The 21,428-nt window shown below is 37.4% G+C and overlaps 1 protein-coding gene and 1 long non-coding RNA gene across 3 annotated transcripts in view; one reads left to right on the top strand and one right to left on the bottom strand.

The window, feature by feature from the left end:
• CALCR (calcitonin receptor) overlaps window positions 1-9,485 on the bottom strand; it is a 48,313-nt gene extending 38,828 nt beyond the window's left edge. Inside the window, exons 1-4 of the mRNA XM_081800873.1 lie at window positions 9,253-9,485; window positions 7,278-7,389; window positions 6,098-6,254; window positions 3,657-3,767 (exon numbers count right to left, since the gene is read on the bottom strand). Of these exons, the coding sequence (XP_081656999.1) occupies window positions 3,657-3,767; window positions 6,098-6,254; window positions 7,278-7,389; window positions 9,253-9,485 (613 nt within the window). The remainder of the gene's footprint in view (window positions 1-3,656; window positions 3,768-6,097; window positions 6,255-7,277; window positions 7,390-9,252) is intronic.
• The window catches only part of LOC145716565 (uncharacterized), a 102,201-nt gene that overhangs the window by 61,278 nt on the left and 19,495 nt on the right, over window positions 1-21,428 (top strand). The window contains exons 1-3 of one of the 2 annotated variants that reach the window (XR_014139354.1): window positions 13,571-13,839; window positions 15,926-15,979; window positions 19,890-19,972. This is a non-coding gene — a long non-coding RNA (uncharacterized LOC145716565). Of the gene's footprint in view, window positions 1-13,570; window positions 13,840-15,925; window positions 15,980-19,889; window positions 19,973-21,428 lie in introns of those variants that run through there. The other variant, XR_014139355.1, reaches the window with a different exon arrangement.

Here is a 21,428-nt window from a genome sequence, read left to right as displayed (position 1 = left end):
TTCACAACCTAGAGCCACTCTGCATGTGCTCCATTTTGGTATTTCCCTCTGAAGTATTCTAAGTTCGGACTGCCCCATGAAGAGGACAGCATGCTTATTTCACTCCAGATCCACATGGGGGAGCTTTTTACAAATTCTGAGGCCTGAACCCCAGAGATTCAAATTTGCTTATCTGAAGAGGTAACCAGGCATCAACATTTTAAAAAAGCTCACCAATTCCAAAGGCTATCAGGGTTGAGAATCATGGTCCTAAACCATATGTTGACCTTCTTGGCTCTGTGCCATTAATGTTGATTGTTTGACATTAAGGGCAGAGCCTTAAGTACATCCTTGTTAAATGTGCTTTTTACATTCTATCATATTCCTACAGGCTACCAGCCTCTTTTGAATTTCAATGCCGTTATTCACTCTATCATGACCTGTCTTTTACCAAACACTTCGTCTAAAATGAAATCTCTGTCATTTCATTAAACTGTTTTATCATTAAAATATAGCACTGGGTCAATGGTAAAATCCCAACGAATTTAAGTTTGTTGAATATAGATATTTTTAAGATGTGCTTTTCTTTTGAAGTGGATTTGTCCCCCACTTGAGAAGGTTCTTTCTAAAAACCAGGCTGATAAGATGGATCTATGCCTGGAAATCCCTGTTTTGCTGACCAAAACCTTGCCTTTTAGTCAATAATTACAGCCACTTTGGCAAGAGCCCATTGCTGCTCTGGAATGGCCTTGTAGCCTCTGTTGTAGAAAAGCTCTTTATGCCAATCAAGTTATCTCTAATGTAGTTGTCAAGTCAAGATGAATGAAGCATCATTTATTGGGAAGAGTCAATAAAAGCCAGAAAGATGATCATCACACAGCACTGAGTTAGAGTTTACAGGAAAGTAGTGCTGAGCAGGGCAGGACACTCAGACCTTCCTCTTTGCACAATGAAAATTTTCAGAAGTGGCTGCCCAAACTGGTTTTTAAAGTAGTCCCCTGTAATCTCATTTTCATTATCTCTGTTTTACTGGGGTGGAACTTTGGATCTCATCCTTGTTGGAAGCACCAAAGCATCTTAAACACTGACACAAGGATAGACTGATTTCTCTGCTCTAATCTGGATTCCAGAAACTTTCTTGCCTAGATTTTACCATTTGATGATCGTTTTTCTATCTTAACTGATGTTCTCACTTTTGGTCTATGCAAAGTAACCTCTTGTCATTCATACTCAGTGAGCAAAGGTAAACAGATGGGCTGGTTGACCCCAAAATGTGGTAGAAACTCTGACCAAACAACTCTTGGAAAAATCTGAAAGGCAAGGTTGTTTTTCATCATTTCTTATGCATGAAACAAACACTGATTCCTCTTTTCAAAATGCTATTTCTAGTCAAGACCAGATAATGCAATGAAGATCCTTCTTTCAGGACCTTGGCATTCCCTTCCACTGACTGAATGTTCTAACTCTCTTCCATGGAACCACTTCCAAAAGGATACTGAAGGAAAGAGAAAGATGAGCACTGTGAGGTGTGGAGGGATTACTGTGTTCTGTTATATCACATCCCATCAGACGAGGTCTGGAGCTTGAGGTGGAAGGACCAGCTTCATGGAGCCCTGCCCCACAGCCAGCCAGTTCCACATCTGGAGCAACTTAAACACGCTCTGCAGCCTCAGGCTCACTCTACTCTCAGGAACAAAGCTCACCTGTTAACTGGGGCTTAAGTGGTGTGCCTGTAGCTTAGGTTCAGCATCTGAGTCTCTCTTTTTTTTTTTTTTTTAAGATTTTATTTATTTATTTGACAGAGAGAGACACAGCGAGAGAGGGAACACAAGCAGGGGGAGTGGGAGAGGGAGAAGCAGGCTTCCCGCCGAGCAGGGAGCCCGATGCAGGGCTCGATCCCAGGACCCTGGGACCACAACCCAAGCCGAAGGCAGACGCCTAGCTGACTAAGCCACCCAGGTGCCCCCTGGGTCTCTTTTATAACTAAGATGTATAGTCCCTTTTCAGTCTCTTAATCTCAGTTAATATTTCAATGGGACAGATTTTCTATCTAGTTTCTTGGAACAGAGTTTTTCTGGACCCAACACCTATAGTCCCTGAAGCTGGCTGGCTACTGCTTTTTACCCCTCTGGTACCCGCCTTCCTCCACTGTATCAGTCTCATCTGATTCTGCGCTCCACCTCCCACCGCCGCAGCTACTCAGTGTATTGGTTGAGCTTTTCTGGTATCCGCCACTTTCCTATCTGGACTTTCTTTATTATTTAACACATTTTCATCTTGGCTGCACATTTTGTCACAAGCAGAACTTTAAAAGATCCTCGTGCCCAGGTTATACTCCAAACTAATTCAGAATGTCTGGGGTGGTACCAGGCATCAGGATTTTGTTAAGTTTCCAAGATTCTTAGCCAAATTGAGAATCAGTCACTACTAACACCTATCCAAATCCATCCCCTGATCCCCATGTGTCTAGTCTCTGGATTGAGGCTGTTATACAAACAAATTTTATCTCTTTACACATTCCTTGCATTGCTCCTGACCACTAGCCACTGGGCATCTTGGATTCCAGACCTCTAATCTTTTTGGATAGCTGATGTTTCTGAGATACATCCCATCAGCCCCCTTGCTTCTTACTTACTCCACTTGGTAGCTGGTACTCCTAGACCTTTATCCTGCCTATGCATCCTGATCCAACTTCCAATTATACCAGTGTGGCTAGATTGAGGCCTGAAGGAAAAACATGTCTTCCCTAGGAGGTTCTAAAAGTACTTCAATCTGCACAAGTGTGTATGGGGATTTAGAAGTACTGTTTCTCAAATGCTTTTCCAAGACTGTTGCACTTACTTATAAAGAGAGGGTTAGGTAAGAGCTCAGGAGACTTTGTTCACTTGCAATTTTGTGTCAAATATTGTGTGAGTATATAAATTTAGATAATATATATGAAAATGTTTTAAAAAGTAAAAAATGATACTCAATGAGAAGTACTCCTATGTTACTTTTATAGCTAAAATGAATTTGGTGTCACTTACTTACTTAACACACATTTGTTGACTGCTTGTGTTGTGCAGGGCATGGAGCTGGATGTTAGTATGATCCATTCATTGTAACTTCATTAGTCTTATTTACTGAACATATATTAATAATCTACTGTTGGAACAGAAATCTAGCAAGTGTCTAGAGTTACCATTTTCTGATTTAGTTTCCCTTACACATGACAGTTTTATATAACTTTCAGTGTTATATAAAATTTCCGTTGTGTGTGCTCTATCAGTCCTGTATACCCAAAGTCTAGATCAAGTATTTGCATAAGCCACCAAATGTGCGACAGTTGAGAACTGAAAGATAACCACATTTAAGTAAAACTTCACAGAGTTAAAAAAAATTAATTTAAAATTTTATTAAAATTTAATATTAAATATTTAAAATATATAAAAATTTAACTTTCATTTAGAATTAAAGACCAATGTGCTCATCTGACCAGTAACGTGACCTACAAAATAAGGAGAGCTTGAAATATTTGTACAACTCAGTGATATTTCAAGTAAGGAAATGCTTCAGAAAGTGCTGAAACATGTAGAGTATGATTAGATAGGTATCTTTTATATCTGATTTTTTTTTTCAGAATCATGAAAATTCTAAAAGCTTCATAGCCAAATATGAAATAAAAAGAAATATTTTACCTGTTGGATCAAAGTCTGGAAAATAATCTGGGCAGTACTGATGGGACAGTACTCCAGCTGGTGTATCATCCCAGCACAGCCATCCATCCCACGTGCGGTTGCAATATGGACCTGATGATTCACAAAGAAATTGGAAAAAGTTGGAAAAAGCTGCAGAGTCATCAGCAGGATTTAACAGTGTTCAATAGGACCTAACTATTTAATAGTTATTCTGGAATGCTCTACATGCATATGGAAATATGAAAAAGAACAGCCGCAGCAACAAAACAAAGATTTTAATCAAATTTACATTTTTATAGGGTTTTCTCCATTTGCTCTTCAAAAGACACACATGTCATCTGTATGGAATCTTTCCTCCAAAATCTTTCCTTTAAAATATCTCCAGAAATGCTGCAAAGAAATCTTGTGAAAATATATGCAATATCACCCCTGGATAAGAGGCTTACTTTGAAAAAAACTATATAGCTTTAGAACATATACAGCCTACTAACCATTAACCTTAAAAAAGGTTGCCTTGGATGGCTCTATTCTTTTTTTTTTTTTTTAAAGATTTTATTTATTTATTCATGAGAGACAGAGAGAGAGAGAGAGAGAGGCAGAGGGAGAAGCAGGCTCCCAAGGAGCAGGGAGCCCGATGCGGGACTCGATCCCAGGACCCTGAGACCATGACCTGAGCCAAAGGCAGACGCTTAACCATCTGAGCCACCCAGGCGCCCTATTCTTTTTTTTTTTTTAAGATTATTTTATTTATTTGCGAGAGAGAGAGAGAGAACACACACCCACAAGAGCAGGGGGAGGGGCAGAGGGAGAGGGAGAGAGAAAATCCTCAAGCAGAACCCCTGCTGAGTGCGGAGCCTGACTCGGGGCTTAATCCCACGACCCTGAGATCATGACCTGAGCAGAAATCAAGAATCAGATGCTTAATGGACTGAGCCATCCAGGCGTCCCTAGGATAATTCTATTCTTAATCCAAGGGTTTAAGATTCAATTGTTCAAAATTCCTATTGGAGATGCATTTGTAGACAGTTAATAGATTACGTATAAAACTAGTCTTATTATTTTAGAATCACACTTCATTAGTGGCTAAAATAATGCTCAGTTTGAGCAGTTTATGTATTTATCAGCATTGGCTCCAAGTAGTTTCTCCCTCCTTTCAAAATTTAATTTACCCTAAAACATGAAGATTTGCCTCTATAAAGCTACTCAAAAGAATAAGCCTCAGGCTTTGAAGTCAGTTCTAAGAAAGGAAGGAAAGAAGGAAGGAAGGAAGGAAGGAAGGAAGGAAGGAAGGAAGGAAAAGAAAGAAAGAAAAAGAAAGAAAAGAAAAAAAAGAAAAAGAAGAAAGAGAGAAGAAAGAAAAGAATAGAATAGAAAAGAGAAAAAAGATTAAAAAAAGAAAAAGAAAATAAAAAAGAAATCTTAAAATACTGATCATAGTACGAAAGTTCAACCTCTGATTAAGACTGAAGTGAAGGAGGCTGTTCTCACTTGGTCTCTGAAAATAGTTTCATTTGCTTCAGAGGAATGGTTTGTCTTTGGGCAGAGCTGCATCTAATGACTTTTCAGGTTCTTAAAAAACACTGAAACTACTGCAGACGGAAGAATAACATGTATCTGTCTTTTAATTGTCTTGAGTTTTGTTTAAAGGAAAATGCTAAAAATAGGAACTAGAAATTAAAACTTTTAACAATTTGAAGGCAAACCATGCGTAGAAACAGAATATACTTAAACGATATTCCACCCTACCAAGCAGTGTTATCTTAGAATATACAAGGGTGTACATGATCTTGTTGGGACTTTTCAAATGCTTTAGGGGACAGGGGAGAGAACTGAAATGGATGTAGTAATGTTTGGCCATCTCATAGCCTTCTATAGCTAAGAGAATGTGCTTGGCCCTGAAAATATTTGTACAGTCACATAGAGCATTCTAGAGAAGGTGATAGATAAACAATGCCTGCCTAGGAGAGAGCTTGTATTAATTCCTCTGGGAACTGGGGATAGAAAAGAGGAAGGAATAGCAGGAGTTGCCAACCCATTGACAGTTAAGGGAAGATACTGCCTAATTAACCCAAGCAAGACAGGGTTTTGACAGGATTCACCTGAGGCTAATTCTCTGCCCTCTATTTTCCACTTCCCTTCCTGTCATTTTCCAGTTCCTCTCCATCACTTAGCCCTGTATTGTTCCTCTTTGCCAGGTGTGACTACTGAGTTATTGTAGTAATTTTGTCATAGGTGCAGCTGTTAGTCCAAAACCAGTTGGGTGAACTTAGGCAAAGAAAGTAGGCATGTCTCCAGCATGAAATACACAAACATACCATAATTTGAAAACCACTGTTAAAAATGCTGGCATATTAAAATTAGTCAACACATATTTATCCATGGAAGGAAATAAGCCTTTAATGATATTTGAAACACATATTTGCATACATCCTTCTTTTTACCTTCTCCTTGGTATGAGGGTAACTGCTGCATGCGGTCATAGCATTTGTACTGTGCATCCGACATTTTCTTTCGTCCTAGGACGTACAGAAATGGCTCGGACTCCATATTGGGAGGATAGGTGTTATTTGAAGTGGCAGGAAGAATCGGGGTTGGGTGCTGCGTTAAAAAGAAAAATCAGTTACTTATACAGAGTGGGAATGGGTGTATACAGAAATAAATGAAACAATCAAAAAGTTTGAAAACATTTTCCTTCATGAGCAACAATTACGAATGGTCTCCATGTAGGATGTTTTTCTTCATAACTAAAAAGTATATTTATATTTCATCTACAAATTCTACCTACAAATTTCATATTTGCATTCATCCCATTCACTACTGAAAATGTATAGTGCCCACCCAAACTCATGTACCTCTTTATCATATAAGATTGTTTTAATTTTATTATCACTGTAAAGTTTAGAAGTAAACAAAACAAGTAACTGATTTCCAAAAAAAAATACTAATATTAAATCAATTTTGCCTTCTTTGGAACCTCTAATAATCATGAGTCATGCTATTAAAAATAGATATATTAGTGCAATAAATGAGCTTTTATATTAGATTATTTCAGCTTTTTAAAAATTTGTGCTTAGATTATGTACACTGACAAAATTTCACCCCAGTTATTCCATAGAACAAACAAAATCTGTTCTTCTGAGATATTCTGCATTGGATGATCGGCCTTAATATGTTTAAATTGGCTTCATCAGCTGATGACCTACACAGGGTTATTTATTTTCAATGCTGAAAATCAATGTAAATCTTAAATATTTCTCCTAGCGCTTCTGCATTTTTGGTACAGGCTGACATTGGTCATGATCACCGTCTACCACATCATCCTAAGTTGTGTTTACATAGATTTCAATCTCTTTTGTGGCCATGATGTTTTTGGTGGTGCCTGAATCCGTGATTTTCTATATCCATGTTCTGCATAGAGACTTTTTTCAGAGAAGACTGCAAGCTTCAGCCTGCACTGACTTTTCTTCTTCTGAAGTTAGAACACTCCTTGCTCTCTTTCTATCACACCTGTTAAACACACTTTTTATTTGGCCTTATTCTGTCTAAATTATTCTAAGATTAAAGTTTCCCCAAATGTATCGATGGCAGAAATAGTGTTATGTACTTTTCTCTATGCCTCACAGTCTCTAAAACAAACTCATTTTTATTAAGTTGGACTGTATACATCAGGCTACTCATAGTAGGACTGCACTGTTTTCCAGCGTATGTCATTGTGTAGACAGGGCGTCCTGTCCTATAAGATAGCATGGTGCTAAAAGCTAAACTGTGCAATGCATAATACAACAACAATTCAGAACAGACAGAGGGCATGGAACAAGATCAGTCAGGGATGACTACAGACACAAGGTAGAACTGGAATTGGACTTTGAGTGCCTGCACAGGGAGGAGAGGGAAGGCTTTCTGGATGGAAGGAAAGGAATGCGTCTAAGTCCTAGAGGTAGAAAATGGCATGTGTGAGTCACTGTTAGGAAACCATCCTTCCTGGAGGGGAGTATCTTTGGGGGTTAGTAAGAAATGGAGTCAAGGAAGATCAGATAACACAGAGCCCTGAGAAAATGAATACAAAGTGTGCGGTGCAATGAAAGGCTCAATACATTTTAGCTAATGTTATTACAACATGACAATAAAATAAAGATGTCATGCAGGTTTTTGATCAGTGAAGGCTGCGAAAGGAGAGTGTTAGTAAAATTCATGTGGTGGGCGTCAGATGTGCACAGATCAGAGCTGGGGAGGGAGCCAGGAAGCCCAAGGCAGGGACTAGACCACCACAGGAGGGAGCAGGGAAGTACAGCCCTCAGCACTTTCTCAAATAACAAAAAGATGTATTTGGAATATACGGAAAGGAGAACAGTTAAGAGTCAAACAGCTCTGATATTTTAACCTACATAATGGAAAAAATGGGAGTGCCCTGAGAAGGGAGAAGTTGGGAAAGGGAAACCTTACTGGGGGAAGAAGGTAAGTTCTCTTTTGTACTTGTTTTGAAGGTGTCAGCAAGCCGTCTAAGTAGAAATTGCTTGCAAACAGAAGAGGGTGAATACTTACTACTTATAATTCCAGATGGATACTGTGAAGATGGCTGATACTACTCTTTGAATATTAGGATTATTTCTAATTTTAATGCCTCTTGGATGTATGACAATGAAAAGAGAAATTAATGTACTGACAGAAATTATTTAAAATGTACAAATCCTTTACCCATGTAGTTGAACATCATTCTGTTGTCATATGACCCTTTCTTACTCATTTCAAGACCAATCAGTTGGCAAATAGTTATTATTCGCTAGTAAGTCAAGCATTATGCTAGAAACTGAGGATACAGTGCTGAATAAAACACACATAGATCCTGCCCTCCAGGAGCTTACAGACTAGCAAGAAAGACCAACATTATAAAATATTTTCTGACACCAGAAATTGTGAACGGTAAAGAATCATCAATCACTGAATGCTCAGATACTCCTTCAGGAATTGGAATGTGGTTTGTGAGTAAAAAATACATATTTTGAAGCAATTTCATGTTAAGGCTTCATTTTGGATTGTATGAGCCTACATTTGTATGAAAGCACGTGTCTGTGTGTGTGTTAATAATCTCACTAGAGATCACATAACCATGGTCTTTAATAGATCATTGTGTCCTCACAATAAGAGATATTAATTATAGGTTAACCCTGTGCATCTATTTTAGATTCTTTGTGGCTCTATTCTTAGAATCTTTCATTGACACGAGAATTACCATTTCATATAATTTATTTATGGGCCATTTTCTCACCACATTCAAATCAAATTAGAAGATGGAATGTGATGTCATATATAAATATTTATATTTTAGATATTAGGGACTATTTTAAGTTTGGCATTCCTTCCAGAAGTAATATTCTGAATTCTATCTTTAAATTGACTGGGCAACCAGTTAAGAAATGTTCCTGGAAGCCATGGGGAGGCATTATGTGCAAGGATATCAAGAGGAAAACCCTGTGCTTGTATTTTTCAATTACAGCATTATTTGTTTTAATGCAGTTTTAACATCAGTAACAGTATAGATATGACCATTTGAAAGAGCAGGTGTAGTTCACGTAGACGATAGTAGCATCAATCTTACCATTCTTGCAATATTGAAACAAACTCCAGTGAACTTGGTTTGGAGCCTGGTTCAATAGAGATTGTTTCAACACTGAAGGAATGAGAAATTAGAACTTCTGTCGTAGATGAGCCATAGTGATCTGAGTCCGCTCCTTGTCTGGTTCGTGTGTGAGCACTGACGATGGAATTTTTCCAGTGGTAACTGAATGTTTCAGTGATTTTCTTCTGAAAATAACATACACATTGAGGCATTCTGTCTATGTATGTGGGCATAGACAGATTATTATATATATATATATATATATATATATATATATATATATATATATATAATTCCAACAATGGAATTACTACTGCTTGACAATAACACATATAAAAATTTCATAAAGTTCATTGGACACATAAACTTTTTGCTGATGATTTTGTACCAATAAAAATGGCTAGGAGGTAGTGTAGTTTTCAGCAATATAGAGACAAAATAGAAGCCTAGTGATTAGATAAGACTACCAAGCAATGTGAAAGACTTAAACATATTTTACTTATCGTATTATGTTTATATTATATATTTGGGGGCATAAATAAATATTTTATGCTCACATGAGGATAGAGATGAGCTATTAAGGGCACACTGCTTTGTGGATAAAGACTGGTGTTCAAAGATTTGCATACAAGCCATCTTAACATGATTTTTCCAAAGCGAAGCAAAAAAACAACCTCTTAATTGTTGTCCTATGTAGCAGTTTAGCCGCCGTATATGTGATGTCACTCCCAAAGGTGCAAGTAAATGGCGCCACACATACGACCACCCAGCTGCCACCCACACCTGTAGTCCTCAGCTGAAACACCGCTGGTTCTTTCGGGTAATAGATACTTTGCTTCCCAGGGCGCCTGGGTGGCTCAGCTGGTTAGGCGACTGCCTTCGGCTCAGGTCGTGATCCTGGAGTCCCGGGATCGAGTCCCGCATCGGGCTCCCTGCTCGGCGGGGGGTCTGCTTCTCCCTCTAACCCTCCCCCCTCTTGTGTACTCTCTCTCTCATTCTCACTCTCTCAAATAAATAAATCTTAAAAAAAAAAAAAAAGACACTTTGCTTCCCACATGCCAGGTACTGTTCTAGGTACTGGAGACTCAGCAGTGAACAAGACTGGTAAGGTCCCTGCCCTCATGGGGCTTACATTCTAGGTTTCGTGCACACTAATCATGGAGTCCAGTGGAAAGCAATCTGGTTTGAATGGTCATGCAGTCAAGCAGTTCCTACTTTGATGTAAGACAACCAGCCTACTTTTGGGATCCAGGCGGTTTCTAGAAGCACAGAGACAAAATAATTACAGGACTGTTCTGTGTAGACCTTTAAGAAATGGCCCATCTCTGCCATGGTTTAAACCTAATGAATGTGGGAACCCACGCTACAGTGTTGACGGGAAAGATTCTTAATGATTGCCAGAGACAGAACTACTCTAAAAGGAACATGATTCTAGAATCCACAAACTGATATAACCAACAGGATTTCGATGTCACCATCCTTAATATTGACAATGTAGATGTTGGAATTATTTGTATGTTTCAGTTACTTATACTTTTCAAAATAGCAATGGATAAAATAGAACTTTGTAGACTGTTAACCCTGGTTCTTCCAGGTAGGATCAGATGGTTGGTGTCCTACGTACTTCCTACTTAAGCATTACATAAACAACAAAACTGCTGCATGATGATAAATTCTAAGCAAATGAAGGAATACAGCTTAGTTAACAACAAAATGCTTCTCAGAAGAATCTAGTTTTTCTAGGTCCTCATCATTGTTGTTATAATTATCATCATCATCACTACATTTTTGAGTGCTCACTATGTGTCAAGCACTGTTCTAAGCCTATTGCATTACTGCAGATAAGGGAGAGGAAGTGAGTGGGTGGTTTTGCTTAATGTAAATTGAGACTCATGGAATGTGGTGACAAACTGATACTTTAAAGAGCATTTGGAAATCAATTTCATAGAATTCAACAAATATACTCATAGTGGTTTTTCACACTAATGTATTTAAGAAGTAATACTTTATAGTAATTAAAATCAATATCACTTTTTTAAAAAATTTAATTTTCTTGGAGGAGTATCCATGTGGAACACAATGAATGTTTTAGAAGGAAACTGAGATAATTATCAAAACTTTTTTATGGAAAAATTCTCCAAATCAAATACATGATCCAAATACAGGGTAGAGAAGCAAATTTCTGTTTGTCACAGCAGAGAGCACAAAGCCACTCAAGTGTCCTGTGCAGGGGTGCCTGGGTGGCTCGGTTGTTAAGCGTCTGCCTTTGGCTCAGGTCATGATCCCAGGGTCCTGAGATCGAGCCCCGCATCGGGCTCCTGCTCAGCGGGAAGCCTGCTTCTCCCTCTCTCACTCTCCTTGCTTGTGTTCCCTCTCTCGCTGTGTCTCTCTCTGTCAAATAAATAAATAAAATCTTTAAAAAAAAAAGTGTCCTGTGCAGTATGTTTGCTAGCAAAGAGATGCCCACAAACCAGAAGACATTTCTGCCCGTGGCTCAAATATATGATATTCTTCTAATGTCTGAATTTTAAGATATATTGGGTAAAAGTTTTGAATAGAATTGATCTACTTTAGTTTTTTAACACATCAGAAATGATCTGTAGTCTTTCTGGTAGTACTCAAACTGTCTTATTCATATCTAGTAAGTTACTTTAGTAACTTAGTAACTACTCTAGAACTGTTCTTCTGTCACTGTCTAATATAATTATATGGTTTATGAAATAAAATTATTTAGAAATATTTACATGTAATTGATCACACAGAATTTAATTTAAGCTCTAAAGATAACAATATCAATTACGAATGGAATATACCACTATTTCTGTACTATAGAATCTCATATAAGGCTTGAGCATTTAGAGACAAAATAAAATATGCTAGTAGTTCCTACAATATTCTTGTTTAAGTGTTTTTATTATATTTACAATGACATGAAGTTACTTGCATTTCCAAATATTGGATTACTTTTAGCAAATTATACTGTATTTTATCTAAAGATTAAAATAATACAATATTACATAATAAACTATACTCAATATCCAAGTAGATACAAGAGGGCTACATTAACAATCATAACCATAAACCACTTATTTGATGTATAACATTACAAAATAAAAATTCCCGTAAAAATGAGAGGAACATTTTTGGAATATTAGTAATATTTTTCCATGAATAATGTTAAGAGAAACAGTTTATGCAAACTTGTAAGCCTATGACTACTCATGAATTAACAATGTAAATCCTGGAACCCTGGGAAAGTTTTGTTTGGGTGAATATAATAATATCAGGTACTGACTTATTTTTATTGCCTCTATGATTCATTGGCCAATGTTGTTCTGATGTGCTAGAAAGGATAAGGATCAAGACAACTCCTAATTTATTTATGTAAAATTTACTCATCTCTCTTTCATGTGTTGTGGAAGCTGATATGATGGTGGGTTAGCAAAATCAAAACAAATAAATAGATAGGCCCTGGTAGTATTTTCTAAGATAATTGCAGTTCTGACTACTTGCTAACCATTTAGGAATAAAACAATATAAAATCACATAACTTGGACATGATTTAAAAGGTTAGAGAAAGAGTTATGGAGTGACATTGGTCTGTTAAGACTTAAGATTCTTAGTCAGTTTTTTTGAGAGACGCATTTAAAATCAATAACCTGACCGAAAGAGTTCAGATGTTTGAAAAAGACAGGAGCCCAGAAACTGTGTTTCAAATCCACCTGTCTAACATCAAAAACATTTTACCCAAGAACATTATTAACCTTCCATGTTAAATTGCAAGATAATGTGGAGATGTCTCATGTTAATGCTAAATTTTTGTAAACAAAGCTCACATTTCTCAGTGAACCATAACAGTAATCTAAATTGTGAAATTTCGGAGTGGGGATCTATTAGCAAAATATCAAGAAAATAATAGTTTTGAGGAACTTTTGGCTGGTGAAACTTAGCTTTGGCAAGATGTCTACCCTTGCAAATGTCCATTCAATCGTACGCTCTATTTCAGCATTCTTCATTAACGTAGCTTAAATGATGTTTTACTTACATTTAGAAAGATGAAGAGTACCAAGCACCGGCGTGTGAGTGTGAACTTCATTTTTGGTTTTTGTAGATGATCTTCTAAGTCCTAGAAAAATATAAAGTAAAAAAGACATTTACATTAATAAACATAGCTTTCATATTGACTATAATCAATTTCTTTTTTCTATTTGACTTGGAGAGGATCATGTCCCAAGACACCCTGCATAAAATTCATGTATGGAAGCAATATGCCGGTGATGCAAATGCAGTTGCATGTTCCACTCCTTTCCTTTCTGCCGGGAATGACCGGTGTCTGGTTGTTGTTGAAAGTCCTCCTATTAAGAAATTCTGGAGCCACATTTACATATCAGGACCAAAACAAAGGATTCAGAGAAATCAAGAGCAACCAGTGTGGACTTCCGTTAACCCGCGGCATCAGTAAAACTGCTGAAAATTTCAATGGAAACATCCACAAAGAAATCACTTCATTGGACATGAACAAATACAACCTATGATTTGTAAAGGACCGTTAGTCATGCCCTCTAGGTAATTTAAGGCCAACTTTGATTTAAGTAGTCTTATTTAGAGCCTTGAGTATTTTTCTTTCCTACAAAATTTTCTACAAGTTTCAAGTTGGGACTAAGAATAAATTTCTTCAATAGCAAGGATCGAGTATGTCACCTAACGGCTCACCATTCCTTCTGAAAAGCATATAATAGTCAGAAACATGCTGCTGTGTCACAAATAACAGTTTTTCATGACTGTGCAGATAATTTTACCCAAGGAAAGATAATAAAAGAGAGAAAAATTTAAAATATATATGTATTTTTTACATCAGTGGGATTTGTGTGAAACGATTTCACCTAAGGGTGAGTGGTTACGATTGCATCATATGTCTTATACTTAATGTATTCTGCTAGGTATAAGTTAGCATTTACATTGTTTGCCTGATATATTTGCTCCCAAAAGAGTAAGTTGTATTCCATTTCTATATCAGTACTATATATCAGAAAATGAAGAAGGAGAAATTAAAGTTTTCTCCCAGCTTGCTAGCATGGGTACAAGGATGGATAGTGAAGAGATTCAGGAAGGGAAGTAAGGGAAAGAGAAGGACCTTTTAATTTGCCCTCTCCCTTAATGGAAAATATTACTACCTGAGTATCAGATGAGTCCTATTTCTGGAATGAAAGGTAGGACTTTTGAAATGTATTATGTGTACTCATGAAATTAACACAGCTTTTCTTAACTAGATCCTGCTTTTTTTTTTAAGAAGGAAATTATAGACATACATTGAATTTCTAAAGGTCTGCTGCTTATGGTGGTCCTATGATTTAGCCTCTGAGAGAAGCAGGATGTGTGGAACATTATAGGCGCCAGAATTAAAAGCCAGATCTCTTCTTCAGATGAAAGTCCTACTCATTAATTTCAAATGTAAGGGCTAAGCTCAGTGAGAAGTCAGTTTCTCTATGAAGGTGAATATGGGGTGATTAGGCAGTTAATTGGCTTTTTCTATCTATGTAATATATTTGATGTCATTTGATATTTTATAAAGTATGAGTTGCTAGGTTTTGGCTCAACAGTATCATTACCATGGGGAACATGAGAGGCTGTGGGAGAATTGTCCCGCTGAAGGTGAATGAGGCTGCACAGTCATTTTGCTGTAGGAAAGGAGAGCCCCATGGTTTCAAAGCCCTACACACTGCTTTTACGATTGTACCATGAACAACTAAGGGGAATGAAAATAGTATGAACATGGATCTGAGAGTGAACATTTGGAAATGACAGAGGGGTTTAGTCAAGAAACAAAGTCCTTTCCTTTTTCCTATTAAGTGGAGAGGTCAATAATTTTAAATAATCTTGCATTATTTTGAACTATAACAAATTTCTCATGTGCAACTTTATAGCAGATCGGGGCTGTGCTAAACCTGCCTCTAGTTAGAAAAGTTCAGTTATAATTCTCCAGGGTTAAACAGTACTTTGCAGATATGCCTCTCTTTGAGAGAAGTATTTCGTGGTGATCTGTGAAGAGGACAGAAAGAACATGTAAGTAGAACTGTGAAGGAAGACAGGTCTTTATGAATTTAAGGGAGAAAAACATGGCAAAGAAGAGTAGAATCAGAATGGAGAATGAAGTAATTCACCTTTGCTAAGATTCTTCCAAGGAAAGAGAAAAAAAAGAATGAAGAAAGTTAAAAAGAATGACAGACGTGGAGAACCCAAAATGAACTAACAGAGACCTATAACTTAGTTGAATGGATGATTAAAGAATGGATAGATTGCAGGGTGGAATCTCGGGAAAGACTAACATGGAAAGACTAACATGGAATTTCCAATAGGCAAGGTTTAGAATTCAATGACCCTGAGGAGAACAGTTTTGACTTAGGTTTAGGGAGTTAAACCTGCACCCAAACAGGAAAGGACAAAGTCAGGCAAACAGCAGCTAATGGAGATAAAAATGGAATTTGGAAATGTTCAATTTGGATTGGGTACAGATGAGACAGGTAGCCTGTGATCAGACAGTCATCTGGAATACCTGGAAGATGACTCCGAGAAAACCAGAACAAAGCTTAACTTTGACATTAGATTATTTATTTGTTTACTTCCTGTTGTTTTCCCTATTCCTTCTCTACAGGAAGGACTTATTCAGTTTTGTCACCCAAGAACCTAGAAAGAAATCTGAGACACAGTAAGTGCTCAGTAAATGTTGGTTGCTTAGTCAAAGGGATGATGTTGGGTCAAAATTTGGTAAGGCAGCATGCATTATTCTTTTCCTAAAGAGCCCTAATTAGAGCCCTAAGAGAGCCAAGAGATTCTAATTTCTGCATTTACTTTTATGATTTCTTTTATTTTGGGCAAGGAGCTTCACCTCTATGCCATTTTCCTGTCTATAGAAAGACTCCTTAGCCAATCCTTCTTGACTAGGAGAGGAACACACTTCCATATGTGAAGGATATTGATCCCCTGGATCTGTCCAGCAGTCTAGTTACTAGGGGAGTGGTTTCCAAGATGTCTTTTAGCCACCTTTAAAAAACAAAACAAAAGAAAACAAAAAAACAATAGCTCTTATGGGAGCCCCATATATAAACCAGATGAATGTGGAATCTAAAAACTTGATTGTGGAGTGTGATTCAGAACATGTAAATGAAATAACCTTGGACAGTAGTTCAATTACTGGGTGGGACAAGAGAATCTGCACTGCTCTGAATCCACAAATGAGCACTCATCACTAATCTCATCTCTAGAAAATTGTATTCCTTTGTTGCAGGGATGAGTTGGTCAGTGGAAACCACTTCTATTAATACACACAGACTAAATCACTAATTCAATGATGATGATTGAATAGAATAATCTTCATTTAAGGAGAACAAATTTCCTTGACATGTAAAGTTACATTATTTTTATTTATTTATTTTTTGTGGAAAGAATATGAAATGTCAATGTCTGAAAATAATGTGTCTATTCTCATAGATCAGCATTTCCAAAAGTGTATTCCATAGAATAGCAGTAATCCCATGAGAAGCAGCATAAAATAAAGTTTCCATGGCCAAAAATGTTTAGGAAATTAAGCATTTCCTATATTCTTCTTAGAGATCTACCATAGACATTAGCACTTTAAAGTACCTAATTTTCCTATACCAAAAGCATTAGTTTGACTTTAAATCTTCATTCTCCAAACCTGTTTGACTCTGAAAAACAAAAAAAAAATTTTTTTTTTGCAGTCACAATTATTAACCCATCTACAGAATATACTTTGGAAAATGCTCTTTTGGCTCAATGGCAATTTCTAACCCACCATAGTCTATTAAGTTTGCAAGTCATGAGAAAGAGCTGCCCTTTTACTTAAAAATTTCTTTTTTTCTTCTCCATGGAGCAAAAGTGGAATTTCTGAGGTCTTAAATATTCCCCAGCCTTGGTACAAAGCCCAAAGCTATAAAAGGCATCTCAGAGGCAATTGCTCCTTTGGAGTATTATTCGTTAAGAACCTCTCCCCTAATACCCTGGCTATGAGAACAGGAGTGGGATGAGGGTAGGGGCAAAGAGCAGGAAAGAGAAGAGACAGGCACTGCTTATCTCAGAAGAGCTATATAGCCTTTTGTCACCCAAGGCCTGGAATCTGTTTCAAATTTGAAATTCGACATTTGTTTAAAGACAGATCTATCCAGTAAGCTTCTGTAGATATAGTCCAAGTGAACAGGTAAATACACTGTGTGAAACCACAGGGTCTGCTGGTTTATTGCCTTAACAATGCCTTCTGTTTGGATAACTCCTTGATTACACAATCTATTAGAAAATCGTTCTTGATTCTACAGGAACTCACTTGCCAAGACATAATGTTGTCATAAACCCAATCTATGTTGAGATATTGAGCAAAGCAGAATGACTTTGCTCCTCATTGTGAGTTTAAAATGCTCATCTGACTCCAAGCTCCAAGTTTAGTTAGTGAAAACTGGTATTTCTGCATTGGGGAGCTGTTTTTGGTAAAAGAATCTAGATGAGAAGGGTAGTGGAATAAAAATGATGTCATATTGGGAGAAAGTGACTTTTTCTTTGACTCTTGTCAAGGACCTGACATAGTAAGTGTTCAATAAACATTTATCGAATGAAAAAGATAGATTGCCTCTAAGCAGCTGGCTAGGCAACATTAATCAGTGGGAAATCTTGGAGAAGTGGTTCAGGATCATGTGTAGTTCAAAAGTGTGACATTACTCAAATGGATACTATTAATGAATAATTAGATAGGATTTCGTTAATTAAGACTAATTTGAGGAAAAGGCACTGTGACCTCATCAATACTTTCTAGTACTAGATCTGCAATAGCAGCCATGATAGAGAAAGGAGAGATAGAAACTATTTGCTTCAGATCAATTTAATTAAAAACACATCATGCACTTACTATGTGTGTTTTAATACCATCTCAAGATAAAGTTTAACTTCAGTATGTGAGAGGTTGGGAGAAAAATAGTCCAGTCTAAAGGGTCAGCCTAAGCAAAGATGAGGATGTGGGAATCACTGAATATGTTGAAGAAACTCTGGGCTGATTTTGAAGTTCATGTTCTTAGTCATTACATATATACTTCCATCTGACATGAAAGGAATAGTCAGCTTTGGACAAATGGAATTTGAGTTGTCAACAGGGTCATCTATATGGAGAACCTAAAATGCACCTAATTGGTTTTTTTTTTTAAGATTTTATTTATTTATTTGTTAGAGAGATAGAGAGAGAGCACAAGCAAGGGGGAGTGGCAGACAGAGGGAGAGGGAGAAGCAGCCTCTCTGCTGAGCAGGGAGCTTGATGCGGTGCTTGATCCCAGGACCCTGGGATCCTGCTCTGAGCTGAAGGCAGCTGTTTAACCAACTGAGCCACACAGGCATCCCAAATGCACCTGATTGTAAATAACATGTTTACTGCTTCTGTATAAGCTCATAACTTTAAAGCTCATGGTTTCTGTTGTGATCAGCTATGGTGAATATGGGAAGAGGAGTCATTGCAGTGTAATGGAAAAAAAAAAATCTTGGGCTAAGGAATAAGGAAGACATATTCTAATCCCGAAACAACCTCAAATTCATCATGTGACTCTTAAGCATGTTACTGCACCTTTCTGGACATCAATTTCATTATCTATAAATTAGACGATTGGACTATAATTAAGGGTTTTTCTCACTCCAACATTGGCTCTAAGTTGAATTGCAATAAAATATAAAAAATACATTTTGGAGAAAGAGAAAGCAGAGCAATTAGATAAATATTGGGTCTTCGTGACCCTCCAATAGAAAATAAACAAAGACAGCATTTTCCACATTGTGTTCTCCAAAATATGATCCTTGTGACTACTCATTTAATAATGAAAAAAGGGAAAGAGTAGTTCACCAGGATAAGGTTTGAGAAATGTGGAATACTATGTGCTCTTTCCTGGAAAAAAAAATTATGTTTATGTTAGGATACTAAAGGTTCTGAGAAGTCCTGCAACAATGGATCCTTTAACTAAATTCATTTAAGTTAGCTCTTGTTATCAATTATTTTACCAGTAATAATGTGCAATTAACACTCAAGGAAGGGACAGGCAAGTTTAGCTAATAGTTGACTTCCACTGATTTCAGTGAATGAAAGGTATGTTGCTCTCTCCTTATTAGCAGAAAAGACTGTAGTTACAGGCAAATGTTGCAGATTTATTAGCATTTCTTTATTATATTGGAATAGAAATGACAGGACTTTGCCACAACTTATCTAGATTACTGCAACTCTGATGAATAGATGACTGAGTTAAATATGTTGGTGCTATTACAGCATAGGGAATACAGCCAGTTTAAAAAAAAATATGTTGGTGCTTTGTTTTGAAAGTTCACGTTCACAAATACTGATATGTGAAAAGTGTCCTTCTCTCTTACCCAGGAGACTTCCTGCGAGGTGCTATACTGGTTAATTCAAATGATAAACTCTTTTAAGTCAAACTTTAAAATATTTATGTAGAATTCACTGCCCGATGCACATCAAACCATTCTATAAATACAGGAATTCAAAATTGTGGGTTTATGATTTAGTCCTTATATACACATTATTGTGTCCTTATACACCTTTGACAAACTTCTTCTTTCAGAAAAAGATATGCCTGATTTCATTGGATGATGGAACTGGAAGAGACTCTAGAATTCACATTTCCCAAAACCTCTCACTATATAGGTGAGTTAATGAAAACCTACTGAAATGATTTCCCTCAAATTGGTTAGAAGGTTAGTGGAAGAGCTCCAGTTAAACCCCTATTATATTCCCAAAATGAGTGTACACCATAAACTCCTAGGATGCCTCACATCAAAGGTTTTTTCGGGGCGCCTGGGTGGCTCAGTGGTTGAGCGTCTGCCTTCGGCTCAGGTCATGATCCCAGGGTCCTGGGATCCAGCCCCGCATCCGGCTCCCTGCTCTGCGGGGCGCCTGCTTCTCCCTCTCCCACTCTCCCTGCTTATATTTCCTCTCTCGCTGTGTCTCTCTCTGTCAAATAAATAAATAAAATCTTTAAAAAAAAAAAAAAGGTTTTTTTCTAGCTGGCTTCAATCTTCTGCTAGTAAAGCCTGTAAGGTCTAGTCTAGTTGGGATAGAAGTCAACCACAACCGCAGTTCATCCTTTTGCCCAGTTTGGTTCCTCTTAATCACCTTCAGGAATTCCATTTGGTTCTGATTTCAAGGATATCTTAGGGTGGAAGATGCTCAGGCCTGAATAAAGTGGATTAAATAAAGGAATATCCTGTGGTGTCATTCAAAATGCTTAACAGTGGCTGCTACTTCCACACCCACCAATCAGAACAATTGCTGGCTATAAACCACAGGCTCTGGTGCTCACCAGCTGTAAAGCCAGCCCCGGAGTTCTCCACTTCCTTCCTCTCTCCCGTAACCCCGGTGTTCACTGTGCATGTATCTCTGTATGTTTGTGTTTGCAGAAATGAAGGTGGAGTGGAATGAGGCAGAGAGCTCTTACTGTATTTATAAATTCACTCATCAAGTATTTACTGAGTCAGATGCACTTTTTGCCCTTATGAGCCATTAGGTACTACAGAGAATGCCTGAGTGGAAGCCACTCTTATGTACCCCCTTTATTTATACATGCTTCCCAATCCCGTCACCATTTCTGGGGTTCTACACAAAGATATTTCACAGAGAACCTTACCAGGGACAAGGCTGTTCCTGTTTTTCCAGTTCTAGTAGCATATATTTACTAATAGAGAAAGGTGCTATCAAATATAATTTAATCATTACAAAGCTTTCCTTTTCTTCCTATTAAATTATTTAAGGGTCCATTTCCCTGAAATTTGAGTACCTTGGAAATTATCCTTTTTGCATGGCTGTGCAAGCAGTTCAAAAGTTTCTGTAAAATTAGCTGGATTCCCTTGAAAAACAGAGATTAAGTGAGATTAATGACATCAGGGATGGCCAGCCAAGCTGCAACCCTCAATGTCAACCATGATGATGCAAATAGTTTTCATCATAGCAGTTGTTTCCCACCATGACCTAACAGCTAATATTCAAGATGGTGATCTAAGGAACTTGTCTAAAATGATGGTGTCAAAGTCAATGTCAATGTGGCAATTTAATATTTCAGGTGAAGCCAACATTTTGCAACCTGCTTTATTAAAGAAAGCTTGGT

This window comes from Leptonychotes weddellii, chromosome 12 (genome assembly GCF_054177405.1).
Source record: "Leptonychotes weddellii isolate Sample4059 chromosome 12, ASM5417740v2, whole genome shotgun sequence".
NCBI lineage: Eukaryota > Metazoa > Chordata > Mammalia > Carnivora > Phocidae > Leptonychotes > Leptonychotes weddellii.
Note: the sequence above shows the minus strand (reverse complement) of the source record. Positions and strands in the feature narration are given on the sequence as shown.